The 15,835-nt window shown below is 42.6% G+C and overlaps 1 protein-coding gene across 3 annotated transcripts in view; it reads left to right on the top strand.

Moving 5' to 3' along the window:
* Positions 1 to 764: 764 nt before the first annotated feature.
* Positions 765 to 15,835, top strand: part of FXR1 (FMR1 autosomal homolog 1) — a 31,990-nt gene continuing 16,919 nt past the window's right edge. The window contains exons 1-4 of one of the 3 annotated variants that reach the window (XM_071437988.1): positions 765 to 1,004; positions 10,335 to 10,387; positions 14,396 to 14,489; positions 14,698 to 14,769. In XM_071437988.1, the coding sequence (XP_071294089.1) occupies positions 954 to 1,004; positions 10,335 to 10,387; positions 14,396 to 14,489; positions 14,698 to 14,769 (270 nt within the window). In that variant the 5' untranslated portion in view covers positions 765 to 953. The remainder of the gene's footprint in view (positions 1,005 to 10,334; positions 10,388 to 14,395; positions 14,490 to 14,697; positions 14,770 to 15,835) is intronic. The other 2 variants (XM_071437986.1, XM_071437987.1) reach the window with 2 other exon arrangements.

Raw genomic sequence — 15,835 nt, 5'->3', positions numbered from 1 at the left:
AAAAATGTCAGGGTTAGGATAGTCAGGCATTGGAGTAGTGGTCCAAGGAGGTGGTGCTCACCATCCCTGGAGGTGTTTAAGAGGTTCTTGGATCTGGCACTGGGTGATGTGGTCAAGGGGTCACAGTCCTACTGCTGGGTTCATGGTTGAATTTCATCATTTTAAAGGCCTCCTCCAACCCAAATGATTCTATGGTACTGTATTTAAAGCTATTGCAAAAACTCATGGATTTGGCACAGGTACAGGCCGTTCATCAGGCTCTGCGTGACTAAGCTTATGTGAGCATCCAGCTCACAGCACAATCAGCTCCCCAGTGTGTTGTGAGGGCCAGCACATCACAGGCAGTGTTTATTTTTTATTGTTTCTGTCGGCAGCATCACAGGGGGACAGCAGGCAGGCAGGGCAGGGCAGGGCAGGGCAGGGCAGCCCGGCGGGGTGTGAGCAGGGCGGGGCAGGGCGGCCGCCCCGGGGCCGGCGCTCCGTGAGGGACAAAGCCGAGCCGAGCGCCAGGTGTCAGGCACCATCTTTATTCCCCCGGGCAGCGGCTCGGGCGCCGAAGGTGCCCCCTCGGGCGCGGCCTTCTGAGCGGCGTTCATCGCCCAGCGCGGCCGCCCCGCACCGTGCCCGCACCGCATTGTCTCCGCACGCAGCGCCCGCCGCGCCCCTCACGCGGCCGCACCCGCGCCCCGCGCTCCCCCCTCAGCCCCGCGCCGGCGGGCGGGGAGATAACGGCGGGGAGCACTTCCCGGGAGCCTTTCCCGCAGGGCCCGCCCCGCTCCGCCGGCGGCGGGAGCCCTCCCCGCAGCGCCCGCTCCGCTCCGCTCGACTCCGGAGGAGCAGGAGGAGCCGGAGGCGCGGCCCGGCGGGCGGGGGGCGGAGGGGGCGGGCGCGGTGCGCTCCCCCCGCGGTGACAGTTTCTAGAAGCTCGTCCCGGCGTCCTTTGCGGCCCCAACATGGAGGAGCTGACGGTGGAAGTGCGCGGCTCCAACGGGGCCTTCTACAAGGTACCGGCGGCGGGGGCGGCGCGGGCGGCTCCGCGCCCGGCGGGGCCGGAGCCGAAGGGCGGCAGGGGAGGGGACGGTGAGCGGGGAAGGTGCGGGGGATGCGGGCCGGGGGCTCGGGGATGGAGCGGAGCGGGGCGGCGGCGGCGGCGGGGGGGCGGCGGTGGTGACGGGGCTGCTGAGGGCTGCGCGCAGGGGAGGTTCGTGTGTGGGGAACGCAGAGCGCCCCGGGGCCGGGGGCACCAGATGCGCGGCGCGGGGATTCCCTGAGCCTTCGGTTCGGGAAGGGTGGGTGGGCGTGTGGGGGGATTGGTGCTGGAAGATGCAGAAGCTTTTGGGTGGGATGGGGTGAACCGAAGCGATAATAATGATTTTAAAAGATTTTAAATAATTTTTTTAAGATTTCGAGTTTATTTATGCCTTCAGAAATCTTCCTTCACCATCACCCTCCCTGGAATGTCAGGATGGTACAGGATCAATGCAGAATACTCTCAGCTGTTGCCTGTCAGTCATTTTCCCCTAAGCCTGGCTTCAGATGTTTAAGAATCCCAGCTCTTTTTATGGCAGTAGGCTCCTGTCTTCCTCTCCAGAAGGGCTGATTCCAGCCAGTATTGTGAGCACGCAGCCTGGCTGTGTTCTGGGAGGATTTAATCTCGGGACTCTCTTTAGCTATTGTGCCTAAGCACATGCACGGTGTGGCATTGCACGGGCAATGCCACACTTGGTGTGGGGCTGGCCCTTTGGATGCCCCCTCCCCCCTTCAGAATTTCCTGTGTGCAGCTGTGGATTTGGCTTGGGAATCATGTGGTGACTGTACAGTATGCAGAGGCAGTTGGGTGTAAGGGATTGTAACCAGCTGACTTCAGGAGTTAGTTCTTTCAACTGGCCAAGACAGATGGGAGATACCCTTATGAGGAAGGAATGCTGTGGGATAAGCTGCATCCCTAGTAGGGAACCCTCTGAATTTTTTTACCAAAAGGAGTAGATAATAAATTTTATACAGTGGATAATTTTTTTGTTGAACCTGAAGTATCACACAGAAACCCACATCAGAATCATTTGCTTCCAGAACAGGATGCTCCTAAATAGAATTGATTTTTTTTTTTCCTCCTGAGCATTAAGAAGGCCAGAATTTGGAAACACTTTTCTTAGCTTTCCATTTTATACCTTGTGATCTTGGACAACTTTCCAAATGATGAATCAGTTGCTCTTCTCCTTAAGGGGAATGTCAGACACATGGGAGTATGAGATGTGCTGAATTTTTGGACTGAAGGGATCTGTCTGCACAGAATTTGGTACAATAAGCCTGTTCTAAAATCTGCAAGGATGACATCTCCTAAATCAGTGAGAATTATCACCCTTGGATTAGCACCATCATGTGTTTTAGCCCTGTGAACGGTGACTTTAAAAAGCAGAAGTTTTAATTAAAAATGGCATAATGGCCTTGAGATCAATGAAGTGGGGATTATGTCCAGTGATGAAGATGGTGGATGAAGGCAGGTTAGAATGATTTGGATGCACCATGATCAAAGCCCCAACTCAGAGTAATCCACTGTTAATACAGAGGGGGGAAAAAACCACACAACCCCCATAAAAAAAGACCCAAACCAAATCATTCAAACAAACACAGCTTCAAAGATTATTCTTGTGAGCTAAATGCAGTGACATGTGTGTGTCAGTGACTCCATTTTGTGAGTCTTACTTGTGAGGAAGGCAGAGGTTTTGCATTTATTTTGGAACTAGGTGACACTCCCAGGTCACTTGCTGTTTAAAGTGACCTAAAGCAAAGAGGTGTGTCAGTCTCTTTAGGAAGTGTCCTATTTTGGGCATCAGTAGCATTGATCATTGCAAGATAATGACAAGAGGCTCATCTTTTCTAAGCTGTGTGACACTCCATGGAAGGTGGCAAAAGTTTTCAGAAGAGAAAAAGCAGAATTTCTAAGAGGGAATAAGATTTGAGGTTTGCCTTTAGAACAATCTGAATTTGGATTAATTAGCACAGCATAACCCCAGGTAAATGAGATCAGAAAGATCCTGCTATGTCAACAGAGAGAAAACCATAATTATGTAAACAATAACATGAGAGATTTTCTTTTAAGGAGTTGTTACTATGATCTGCAACTTAGCTGCAGTAGAACAAATGTAGTGGTTCAATCTGTTGGAGCATTCCAGTGGGTTTTCAGTACTTACTAGAGGTATGACCATGGTAAATGAAACTCTTTATTGTAAAGTTTCTTTAGTTCCTCTAATAATTGCTCTTCAGTTTTAACAGGGAATTCTTCCTAAGTGCAGGAAGACCATACATGATATATATACACTGTGGTTGCAATAAATTAGTATGGAAAATTAATATTCTCTATTAAAATTCATGCATCATGAAAAGCATTTTGAGTTTTCCTGTTGCAGTGAGCAGTTATGGTAAATCCCAAGGTGATTTAAAAAAACTTGTAAGAGCATATTATGATCTAATTTTAAAATTGTGTACCTAAGTCACCAAATTAATTTGTGGTTTCTTTTTTTTTTTCCCCATTTGCTTTAAAGAAGTAATATAATCTGGAGAACAGGACAGCATTTACTGTATATTTTATGCCAGGTTCTCAACCATTACACAGCAGAGCCTGTGTTTAGCCACTTCCTGCATCTTAGGAGACTTTGCACAGATCATAATTTTGAGCACCCATTGTCTTTGGAGAAGAGATGGCACTGATGGGGCTTGAAATGGTCATGGCCTTCTGACAAATGGGGGGGTTTGTGCTGTGGAACAGGGGAGAACTGGCAGGCTTGCTGAAGACCACTGCTTATGGGTTTGCATATATTAAATGTGCTATGAGGGCTTCCTGGGAGTAGAAAAGTTAATGCTTTCTAGGTGAGGACTAGATGGCAGGAAGGTTTTTGTCTTTGGGACATTAGAATAGACTTTTTTTTAATATATGGAATGGTCAAAAATACCTGGATTTCTTTGGTTTCTGAGTGTGTTGAAGAGAGTGAAAGCTGTGTGCTCCCAGCCTTGTCTTGGCCTGCCTGCAGTGTTCTCAGGATGATGGGTCACTGTCATTAAGGTGATGAAGTAATTGACAGAATCACAGGTGCCTGAGGCTGGCAGAGACTGGGGGAGTTCACCTGGTCCCCACCTCTCCTCCACCTAGAGCCAGGTGCCCATGTCCAGATGGCTTTGGAGTATCTCTGAGGATGGAAACTCTACAGCCTCCCAAACAACCTGTGCTTCTGCTTAGTCACTCTCACAGTAGAAAAAAACATTTCTGACACTGATACAGAAATTCCCATTTGTGCCATTTCTCTGGACCTGCCACTTGTGGAGGGTTTTGGAAGACCAAGACAAACCCTTCAGTTTTACTCAGTATCTCCATCAGCTCACTTGTATGTGCTCACTTGTATGCAGATCAAGAGCCCTGCTGATGCACATTATTCATGATTTCCCATGTCAGCTTCCCTGAAATAGATTGGGCCTTACAGTAAGACCAAGGTACATAAATTGAACATCAGATCAATTCCTCTGACTGAGCCTTTCAGTGGCATTTGAAAACTCTGGAAGATCCAATGTGTTCTTCCTTGTAGGGCCTTAGCTGTGCTGGAAAATGGGCTCTGGTGTGCTGCAGGCCCTTGTGTTCTTTAAGTCCTACAGTAGTAGCTGTTTATGCAATGGGAAAAAGCCCTATGTATTAAAATGGAGCTCAACCCTTAATTTGCAGGTTCTGAAGTGTTTCCTTGTTGGCCTGCTCCTCTTTCAAGAGGAGCAGTTGTTCTGCTGACAGGACTAAGCAAAATGCTGGTAGCAGGAGTTGGCATTGGCCTCAAGGCAGACACAAGCCAAAATATTACTAAGGGGAAAAAATGATGAATGACAAGTACACACTATTTCTTCACTTGCAGAGCCAAAGCTTGATGAGCAACTCTGTGGGAGTGAAGGTTTATGCATCAATGAAAATACAATTATTTTTTAAATTTTTCTTACAATTTTTAATTAGTGGCTTTGCAAACAACTTGAGTTGCTCTGAGTGGTTTTCAGCTGATGGTTATTAAAGTAGGAAATTGTGATTAGGAGTGTAGCTTACACACTGTTCGTACCCAATTACTACACCAGGAAACTGTAACTGGAATGACCTTTGGGTTTTTCTTTAAAGATCTTAACTGTGTTATGACTGTTAGCATTTTTTTATTACATCTAGCCCTACATCTATATGGGTGGGGAATTTTAGACATTTTAAAGTTGTTCCTGATCAGTTGAAAGTTGTGTAGTCTTGCAAGAAGCAGCTGTAGTTGTTGCTGTTGGTGAGCTGTTTGCTTGAGCCTTTTAGGCTGATGGAAGGGAGAAGCCAGAGGGAGTGGTTATTGATTTTTGAGGTACATGGTCAGTGGAGGGTGTCTTCCAGAAGTTTTGCCCTTTTGGAGGATGCATATGAAGAACCCAGTGTAAGAAATGAGTCATTGAGACAAATTCAGTGCTGAGGCTCTTGTGCAAGTGTCAGAAGAACCCTTGAATTGACATGTAATTTTGATTGTGGATGGAAATAAGCAGTAATGTCATAAATTAAACTGTACTTGCTAAAACTGATGTGATAGTTCAGGATATTTTTCTTTCCTGATACCTGCTTATAGTATTTGTGTTTTGCAGTAAGCCACAGCTGCTTGTTTCTATCAGTTCCTTGTATAAACAGGTGCAGTTGATCACTTATAATGAAAGTAATACCAAGTTCAGTCTTTCTTGTCAAGTGGTTTGTGTATTTACAGGTTTCTTTTGTTTGCTTTATCTTCTTTCTTTTTTTGGGGGGGCTCAGCATGAGAAACATCTTTAGCAATGATTATTTCACGTGTTTGTTACATGAAGCAGTTGTGTTTCAGTGTTGGTTAGAAATACCAAGGGTTCTTGCATGTGAAAAGGAGTGAAAGGCTTGGTAATTGGATATAGGCTGCTTGACCTTTATGTCAGTGGTTCAGGAGCAGCCCGTGGTACCAGATGCCCAAGTGTTTGCTGTTGGAATTGGCTCAGCAGTGGGTAAGGTGATATTAATGCAGTTTTAGTGTGCAGGTATGTGTGACTCAAAGGCCAACACAGTGGCTGTCCCTGGAAACAAAGTTTGCAGCTAAACTAACAGCACCTCATTTTTACCTTGGATCACCCTGCTTGGAGGTCAACTTACAGAAAGTAGGATATGGAAGGAACTTGGATTGCATCTACCTGTTTTACAGATTTTGTGACTTTGCCTGGAACTGGATTTAAAAAAGTGTGTGTGCATATACACACACAGACATACAGTTCACTGTAAGGGCACTTCAGTAAGTCTTGATCCGTTTATGTTATCAGCAGATCCTAATCCTAAATCCATGAGCAAAGCCCAGGTAAAAGGGAGAGAGTGTGTGTGGGTGTCTGTTATGAAATGAGGAAGTCTCAGCTGCAGTGATTTTGGTGCAGAGTTGGTTGAGAGTTTCCTGCCCCGTTCTCACCCTGCACCCCCAGTCCAGCCCCAGGCTGGATCCCCTGGCTCTCCCGTGCTCTCCCTGTGCAGGTGCTGGTGCCAAGTGAGTGGCAGAGACAGGTCTGAGCCCTGGGGAGGCAGCAGGCCATGAATAGCCTGGAGTACAGTACAGGCTGCTGCTCTCATACATGGGCTGCCCCGAGTGAGTGACTGACACTCGGATCTGCACTGCCTCAATCCCAGCTCTGGCAAGATGAAGTCATGACCATTTTTTTTCCCCTCTTGCTCTCTGCAGATTTGTGTGTGGTATAAAATACACATAAAGGTTATGTGTAAGCTCACTTGCTGATACTGTAATTCCTCACTCTTTTTGATGCCACTGTGTTTATTGATGATGTGTTTGGTGGTCTCCTGTTAGCTCTGCCTTGTCACCCAAGGTACATGCAATGATATGTTAGGAACATAGAACACTTCAAACTTAGACACTGGCATTATCTGTCTTAGGCAACACTGCTAAGTTAAATTTCAGTAACAGAGTACATTGTTCATGAGAGCAAAAGTTAAGGTGATGGATCATTACTTAATTTAGTAGAGAATGTTTTTGACACAGTATCAGGAATGACTAGTGCAAATCTATTTATATAGGTTATCTCACAAATAAAGAGCTCCTTTAAACTCCCTAATTGAAAACCAGGTTATTTAGTTTTCTGGTTTATGTTCATCACCCCTCTTCTGGAAAAATCCTTTTGAATTTATAGCATTTACTATAAAGTCCTTTTTGTATTGTGAAATACCAAAATACCCTAATGCCAAAAGGTTTTTTGTTGTAAAACCTTTATTTTTAAATTTAATTATCATAGACTCTATGAAGACTTCTTTAAAAACTACACTAAATCTCATCCTGACATGCATGAAATCTCTTTCTGGTTTTATCTGGAAGTTGTAAGTGACAGCTGATAATATGTATAGGCAGGGTTGAATGCCATACCAAAGTTGTACTCAGGAAGTTTTGCTTTTAGGAAGTGTTCTCATGGTACTTTTGACATCCTTCTTGATGGTAATGAAATCATTTCTTAGAAAACTATTCGAAAGCCATACTGAATTTTCATTATTTCTAGTTTTATTACAAATGGACCATACAGTCCATAATACCTCATAGACTGCTGTACTTCAGTTGCTGTAAATGTGATCTCATCCCACAGCTGTAGAGAAATTGATAATAATCAGAAGTAAATGTATACAGTTAGGCTCTAATCAGATTTTTTCAGGCCTCACAACAATAAAATTATTTAATAGTTATATAATTTCATTTGATACTTTACACACGTGCAGCATTTGTGACTTGAAGTGCATACTTGATAGGTATTGTGCTTGATTATACTAGGGAGTGAAAGTTTGGGAATACCAAGTGAGAAAGCTGTGCAGGTAATTCCAAGGCATTGCTGCCTGTGTGTCTGCCAGCAGTGAGTCTGCATTCCATTCTCCTGTGGGAGGGAAGAGCAGTGTGCACACTTTGAACTGGAAGACTTCCTTTTGTGAAGGAGTTCCTGAAACCCACATGGTGTTGTAAAATGTACAGACTCTTTGTTGGAATTTGTACTTTGGATTTTATTAAAAATTGTCCCTGTGCAGCTGATGTTTGTGCAGTGTCAGCTGTTGGTCTGCTGAGAGCTGGAGCTCTGCAATACTGTTCCACTTCAGCTTTGGCATTCTTCAGTGGACCTTAGCTTGAAAATTGGTTGTGACTATTAAACGTGTCTGTACCTTACACAGAAACCCATACTTTACCTGGTCATGGGCTCATTGTCTTAAATCCTCAAAAGTCAGTGCAGTTGGGTTCTTTTTTTGCACTTCTTTTGTCTTATTAATGAAGCCTGTAGTCAGTGGATTCATGACTTCCTTAACTCTGCAGAGCATTAAGTTCTGAATGTTAATCAGATGGTTTAGGATACCTGATTTGGAATCTCTCTTGATTCTGAAGTTGTACTTTTCAGCAAAGGAAAGAACTGAATTCAGTTCTGCAGAATAAATTTTTAGCTACTATAGGCTTACCTTAAAAACATATTGAGTACTGTGAGAGCACAACAGGAATAGAAGACCAGGTTCAGCTACAAAATAAAGTAGCATAAGGAGGCAGAGACTGGTATTGGATCACAGACTCTTGGAATGCAGATAAATGGCTGTCTCTAGTAGGGAGTTCATCTCTCCCTGTAAATACTCCTCTCTGTTGATAAGGTGTCATGTAGCAGAACGCTGGACTGCGTGAAGTTGGATTGAAGTGCTTCAGTGTTTTGTCCCTGTGTAGAATTTGGATAAATTGTAGTAGAGAAACTCCTATTTCCTGCCCTGTGTGCCATGTTCATTTATCCCTGTGCTGGGGTACATTTGAAGGGAACTGCTGGTAGCATAAATTTGGTAGAAGTTCTGCTTTTTATCTCTGTTGCAGGCTTACACATGCTTCAGGCAGTAAAATTTTATATGCTCTGCATCTTTAAACAGACATAACTTTATACTCCCATCTGGTTTCCTTGAAACCGAAAGTCCCTGACTCTGGGTGTATTTTACTCTCAACTGTTTCACTTGCTCACCTTTCAAAGGAGGAGATTTGCCTGCCTTTCCTTGCAGTGGCAGGATGGCCTTTGAGAGGGTTTATTTTATTAGGAGCACGCTAGGTGGTTCAACAAGATGATTTCTGGTGACCTGCTTTGTTGAGGGCTACCAGGGTGCTTTCTGCTAGAACCAGTCTTTTGTGTTGCTGACAGATGGGTTTGAGGGGAGCTCAGGGAGCAGAAAAGCAGGTTTTGAGCAAATTCTTTCAGAGCATTGGCTGAGTATGGGCTCAGGTAAAGGAGATTGGTTTTTATAGGCCCTTTGCAGCCAGCTGTCAGTGTGGGCTCCTTTACTGTCCGTCATTGCATGGAGGGATCGACTGTGTCAAAATTTATCTTTCCCTGAGCTGACACATAATACCTCAGTGGTGCTTGCACAGCTGCTATGTTCTTCGTCCTCCTCAGTTGTCAGCTTCTTTAATGGATATAATCTATTCAGCAGATTTCCTGGAACTTCTTTCTCTGAACATAGCTGTGCAGCTTTCTTACTCCTTTAGAACTGCAGGGTCCTCCTTGACCACCTCTGCTTGGGCAAGCACCAGGCTGGAGCAAAGGCAGGAATAGTGGGTTTATATTTTAATTTTTTTTTCAGCATGTCTGCCCTCCTTAATCAAGAAATGTAGCAGCTTAATTTCTGCATGGATACTTGGGTATAACTCTGTGAGATTGATCTTTAAGTTTTTGGTATAATGAATGTCCCCTAAATGTAAGCACAAAAAATCCATGAAATACTGTATTCTCTTTGTTTTCCTGGGAGGTCCAGCAGGCTTTTGGCCTCATCCAGTCCCCAATTTAGTACCTGAAAGATGATACCATAACTGGCTGTGTGGCAGCCTCTACTGCCAAATGTGATTCAAACTGGCTGCCTGGCTCTTGGGGGGGCAGTTGTTTAGGGTTCAGTTTGTGTTGGGAGGAACAGCAGTGAAGCACGTAGTACTGTGCACAACCATTGGAATAACTGTCCTTGCCTGGATCTCTCTCATTCTGTCCCTGTAAAACACCTGTGCACACCTGTGGGTACAGTAAGAAACTCTTGATAGTGAGTTCAGTTGTAAATGAGCTGGTCAGATTTGAGCAGTCATTGGGAGCAGTCCCTGTGCTCTGCACCTCTTGGAATAGCCAGCTAAGAATATCAGCAACCTCCTGCAAAGAGTGGGAGTGTGTTTTGGAGCTTTCTGAAAATGGAACCTCACTGTTAGTGGTAGTCTTAGCTCAGGTTCAGGCTGTATTGGAATTGCTGCCTTTTTGATTTCACATGCATTCCTGTAACAAAAATATTTTTGTTTTAGGGATTTATCAAAGATGTTCATGAGGACTCCCTCACAGTTGCATTTGAAAACAAGTAAGTATTTTATCTTTAAAATAATTATTTGAATATTAGGTTATTTCAGCTTTTGCTGGTTCTTTTGTTTAATTGTTTGCCTTTAAGAGGAAAGAGATTTCATTAGATACAGTTCTAGAAGTACAGGCTCACTATTGTGTTCAGCTTCCATGAACTGCCTTCTTGAATCTGTATCAGACCTCAGTTCCTCAGTCCTGTACATTCTTTGGTATCTTTAGTGATGCCCATAGATGTGACAGCCAAATTTCATTAACATAGGAATCAGTGGCACAGGCTCGATACTCCTACACAAAAGCAGGAAATGATGGAGAATACCAAAGTACTCAAATGAGCAATTCTATGTCTGCTGTCTGGAATGCTGACCAGTATTCTCAACCAGAGAAAAGTAAAGATATCCTGATGGTGATTTTTTTTTTTAACTATTAGGATGATAAATATACGTATATATCCAGTCAGAAGACCTATTGTTTTTGAGAGGAAAAGAGTACAAATCTGTTAGCAAATCTTGAAAAAGAATTCTCCATGAGGTGCATTTAATTTAATATATAAACACAGCAGTGCTGCTGGGAACTTGTAGTGGCAAGCCAAGGATAATCCATGGGCTGGTAAAGTACAAATGAGTACCTGTTGTTCAGTGTCTGACTGATAACACTGTGGATTACCTGGGAGATTTCAGTGCTAATTCCAGATACTCTCTGAGCTACATCCTCTTTCCTGTTTCTCTTCCAGTTACTAGGTGGAGATCCTATAAAATGTGTCACCTTTGATGTGAAATTTGAAAATTGTTATAACCTTTGCCAGCCCTAACCTGTAGATTAGTCTTTGAGCCTTTCTTGAAGAAAGATTGCTGGGTAATAAAGGTAATGCTAGGGAGTGTGCAAGTGTCTCTTCATAAACAGTGTTTATAATCCTGCTGACATAATCCCAGGTGTGTATGTGTGTGTACAGATATATACATGTGTGTGAGAAGAAATCCTTAGAGGTTAACATAAGTAATCCTGGGGTTTACCTGCAAAACCCAGTGTTTGTTTCTTTCTAAGCTATGCTTTCTAGTCCTTCATTTATGAAGACAGTTAGAAGATGAGGTGGCAACCATAATTTATAGTAATACTGAGGTGGTTATGGAACCTATTACTGTCTCCTAGGTTTTCATATCCTCACCCCAAAACCCAACAAACACAAAAAAATTTAAATCCTTCATTCTGTCCATGGTCTAATTTAAATCCTTCATTCTGTCCATGTGACAAATCATGAGTTTCATCTTCAACATCTACATTACTTTCTAAAGAAAAGTAATTGGTTCTCTTTGCATTTAATGTACACGCTTTGATGTCAGAAACTAAGTAAGCTAAAGGAAGTGCCAGGGGCTCACAGCAGGAGTTGGATTGTTGGCAAACCATTTCTAGTGTTTAGTATCTCTATCATCCATGTGTTCTACAGAAAGTCTGGCAGCAGCAGCCATGTTTCAAAAAGGATGGGCTGCAGCATATGTAGAGTGTTCTGTTGACTAAAAATAGATCTGATCAGGAAGTGTCTACAGAGTCAGATTGTTCTGTGACGTAAATCTGATCAATTGGTGTGCTTTTTACAGAGTTAAATTCATGAGGGCTTTAGTGGAACCCAAATTGGCAGGAGTGCCCTGTGCTGAGAGCATCAGTGTTGTGATAGTGATAATCACTAACAAATACACACATCTACCCCACAATAGGCAGTCTAAACTGTCACTTTGCATTTTCTGCTATTGTTAGCCAATCTTTATCCACAGCTATTGTAAGGTTCCCAAAGTTAAGTGTACCAGCACAAACTGCTAATGATGATTTTGTGGCCATAGCAACACTTAGTCTCTGGGCAGGTAGCCTTAACTCTTTTAAGAGACATTTTCTGAGGGTAAGGAGGTAAGGAATGAATGCAGAAGCTTCAAGACCTGGAAACTTCTACTGCTGTTAGATGGAAAATTGGATCTTGAGGTACAGTTTCATGGAGGCTCATTGCAGTTTGAAGCAGCTGTATTGCAGGAGAGGCTTCTGTGTTATGAGCAAGAACCTCCTTTTTTGGTGATTTGTGCCCTGCACCTTAGGCATCAGTTCTGTCAGATTGTCTTAGTAGGTAGTTTGTATCCCATCACAAGTAATTTCTTAAAACACCTTGGTTTGCATTTCACCAGTGAGGTGCTCCAGTTCTGGACTTAAAAAGTTTTGCCACCAAAACTTGGACTCATATTCTGAGAGCTGAGCCTTCTGTGCACTTTCCACTGTGTGCTTCCTCCACTGGCAGGGAGGGGAAGGAAAAACCCAAACCATGAGATTAGTAACTGTTATATTTGCAACAAGGACAACTTAATTGCAACTGATTTTTTTTTTCCAGCCCCCTTCACCATTTCTCAGAAATAGAATGTGATTTAACTAACATTTTGTGGCCAAAATACCTTCCAACCTAAACAATAGCTATCCATGTCCTAGAATCCTCAAGGCTGGAAAGGCTGACACTTGATCCTCTGAGATCTGCACCACGGTGTTCTCCACTATGGTAGTGCCACATCCCTGTGCCCTTGGAACACCTCTGGGAATGGAGATTCCACCACCTCCCTGGGCAGCCCATGCTAATGTCTGTGAAGAATTTTTAGTGAAGAAATTTTTCTTTCTATCAGTCTAAACCTCCCTGGCACAGCTTGACACTGTTTCTTCTCAGTTCCCTCTGAGCCTCCTTTTCTCCAGGCCGAGCTCCCTCAGCTGCTTTTCATCAGATCTATGCTCCAGACTCTTCACCTTGTCCTTTTTGGATGTGTTCCAGCATCTCAGTAATAATCTTCATGCATTTTTGTTGTTTTTCAAGCTAAAATTAAAAGAAAATGTCTATTATAATGTCTAGATTAAAACTATATGATACATAACATCTTTGTTAAGTGAGGTACTTGAGTGTAAGCTGTGGTTTCAGAGCAAACATGTAAATGTATCCATCTTCTCCTCTGGGAAGTTGCAGAAGTGCCCTTTGCTCCTCATGCTCAGCCTTGTTCTACTAATCCAGGCTGCTCTGTCTGCAGGATATTAGAAGTCAGCAAAGCAAATGGCTTGCAGTAATCCTGACTGTTACAAGGGTTTGTTCTGATTCTCTTGGTGTCTAATGTGAATCAGATGGGCAGGAAGGATGGATGTTGCAGTGCTTTGACAGATACCCTTAAAAGTCCCTCAGATATTCTAAATTAATATGGGTTTTTTGAAGGGTCTTGCCCCTGGTTTTATTTCAACCTTTGTAGAGTCTTTGGTCAGATTATATGACTAAGAGTGAGGAACAGCTGATGGCGTTCTGTGACGTTCACAGAGTAGAAGGAGAAAGAATTTCAGGAGAACACAGTGGATTTGATTACTCCAAAATCTTCATAAAATGCACTGGAAACCTACACTTCTACAAATAAAATATTTTTGTACAGCCAACTATAGTAAAAAAATAGACTTGCTGTGTAAGAAGTAAACCTTTATTTTGTATGCCTAGAAATAGTTGGTATTGAGAAGCAGATAAAAGGATATGTTTTGATCTCAATCTGTTACTGGGGAACATCAACAAGTTTGCAGGTGGAAAGTTTTGTTAAATATGGGAGTCAGACTTTCCTGAAATGCATAAAACTTTGGTGGTAAGCAGTTGAAATGTTAAATATGAGGTGGAGAAATGGATGAACCCCATAGTGGATTGCAAAGTTGAACTTAAGTCACAGAGCCCTTACACAGATTTGAGTAGGAATGTTAACTACATCATACAGTATTTTTCAGTAATAAAATCCATTACTTAATTTTTTCAGTTAATTTAAATTTTTTTTTGTTAAATATCTTCCCAGCTACTACTTTTGCCTTGCCATGTCTATGTTGTTCCTCTGCTTACAAGATTTGCTTTTCAGCAATAAGAAAACAGAACTCATTATATGGAAAGCAAGAATTTTAATGAAATAGAATTCTAAATTAAAGAAAAAAATAGGAAAATTAGAGAATTAATGTGTAATGCTTCTTCAACTTGCAGTTGGCAACCAGAGCGCCAGGTGCCCTTCAATGAAGTCAGATTACCACCACCCCCTGATATCAAGAAAGAAATTGGTGAAGGAGATGAGGTGGAGGTGAGTGAATGCTCATGAGCTGTGCTGGTCTGGAGCTCATTGTCCATTGCAGGCAGTGGTGAGGGGTGTAAGGGCATTCCCAAGGTGAAGGTTTAAAATGGAGCAGGTCTCCATACAAAAGTGATGTGCTTCTTTCTTCATTATACATGCACATAGGTGAATGATGCTTGTATGTGCTTTCAGTGGTTCTTACTGCTTTCATTTCCAGGTTTACTCTAGGGCAAATGACCAAGAACCTTGTGGCTGGTGGCTGGCAAAAGTTCGAATGATGAAAGGAGAGGTAAATTATTTTAAAACTTACTGATTTCATGCTTACGTGTTAAATAGAGTAAATAGATGTTCTTTGTCATGGAAAAGCTCTGAATAAAGTACTATAAACATGACAAAAGAGAATTATAAGTTGTGAGTGTTTTGGAATGACCTTTGCTGCATGCACAACAGAGGGTCATGCCCTCAGAGCTGAGCAAGTGACTTCCATTATCTGTAGTTTAATTGCTTGAAGGACTGAAGGCATGCACAAGGACAGGATTTCTCACAAACCTGTTTTGTGGATTGAACTCTGTGCTGAAAATGAAGTAAAGTACCTGTGGTTAAAAGCTGTTTGTCATCTGTAAATTAGGCCAAGCTATTGCTGTGGGTGGCTGTGGGTTGGTTTTTGTGTGTATGTTTTTACTGAGTGTAGTGGAAGGACACTGCTTGTTTTGTTTTTACTTGTGTCAAGTTTTTATTTTGCCATAAATAAATGGTTGTTTGCAGCTGCCACTTAACTTGCAGATTCAGACACTTGAGTGTATAGAGGTGTGGCAGTGTTTGACCCAGTCTCATTAAAGCTTTATTTTGTGGAATGGCAGCAAGAGAATTGAACTTCATTGGGGAAAGAGTCCTGTGTTTTGATGCTTTGCTGTATCAGATTCCTAAAAGCAAAGGAAACAGTATTAAAAAATAATAATTATCCAATTTCTAGTATTGTTTAAAAACTGTCAACAAATACCAACTTTTGTTGAGCTCTGTAAGGGCAAGGTAGTAGTAAAGACCTACCAGGGGAAGATTCTGTGTGTTGACCCATGTGAATAAAGAGCTCATTAAGAAATCAAGATAAAATGAGATAAACTGATTTAAATGATAGTTTGTCATTTGTAGCTAATAGGCTTTTCTTAAATGTCACAGAAATTTGAAATTTTGGTATTATTTAGCTTGCTGTGCTGCTTATTTTCATAAAAAGTCATGGAAGTAAAATTTTTTATTCCAATTTTTAATTTCCTAGTTTTTACAAGAAAAAAAGTTTTTCACCCTGAATGTACAGTGTAGGATTGTCAAATCAGTTATTTTAGGGAATTGTCCCTGGA

The sequence above is a fragment of the Agelaius tricolor genome, unplaced genomic scaffold, assembly GCF_023055355.1.
Source record: "Agelaius tricolor isolate 1412-34295 unplaced genomic scaffold, bAgeTri1.0.p SCAF_12, whole genome shotgun sequence".
NCBI classification, from domain to species: domain Eukaryota; kingdom Metazoa; phylum Chordata; class Aves; order Passeriformes; family Icteridae; genus Agelaius; species Agelaius tricolor.
The sequence above is the reverse complement of the archived record's forward strand: the minus strand, read 5'-3'. Positions and strand labels throughout refer to the sequence as shown.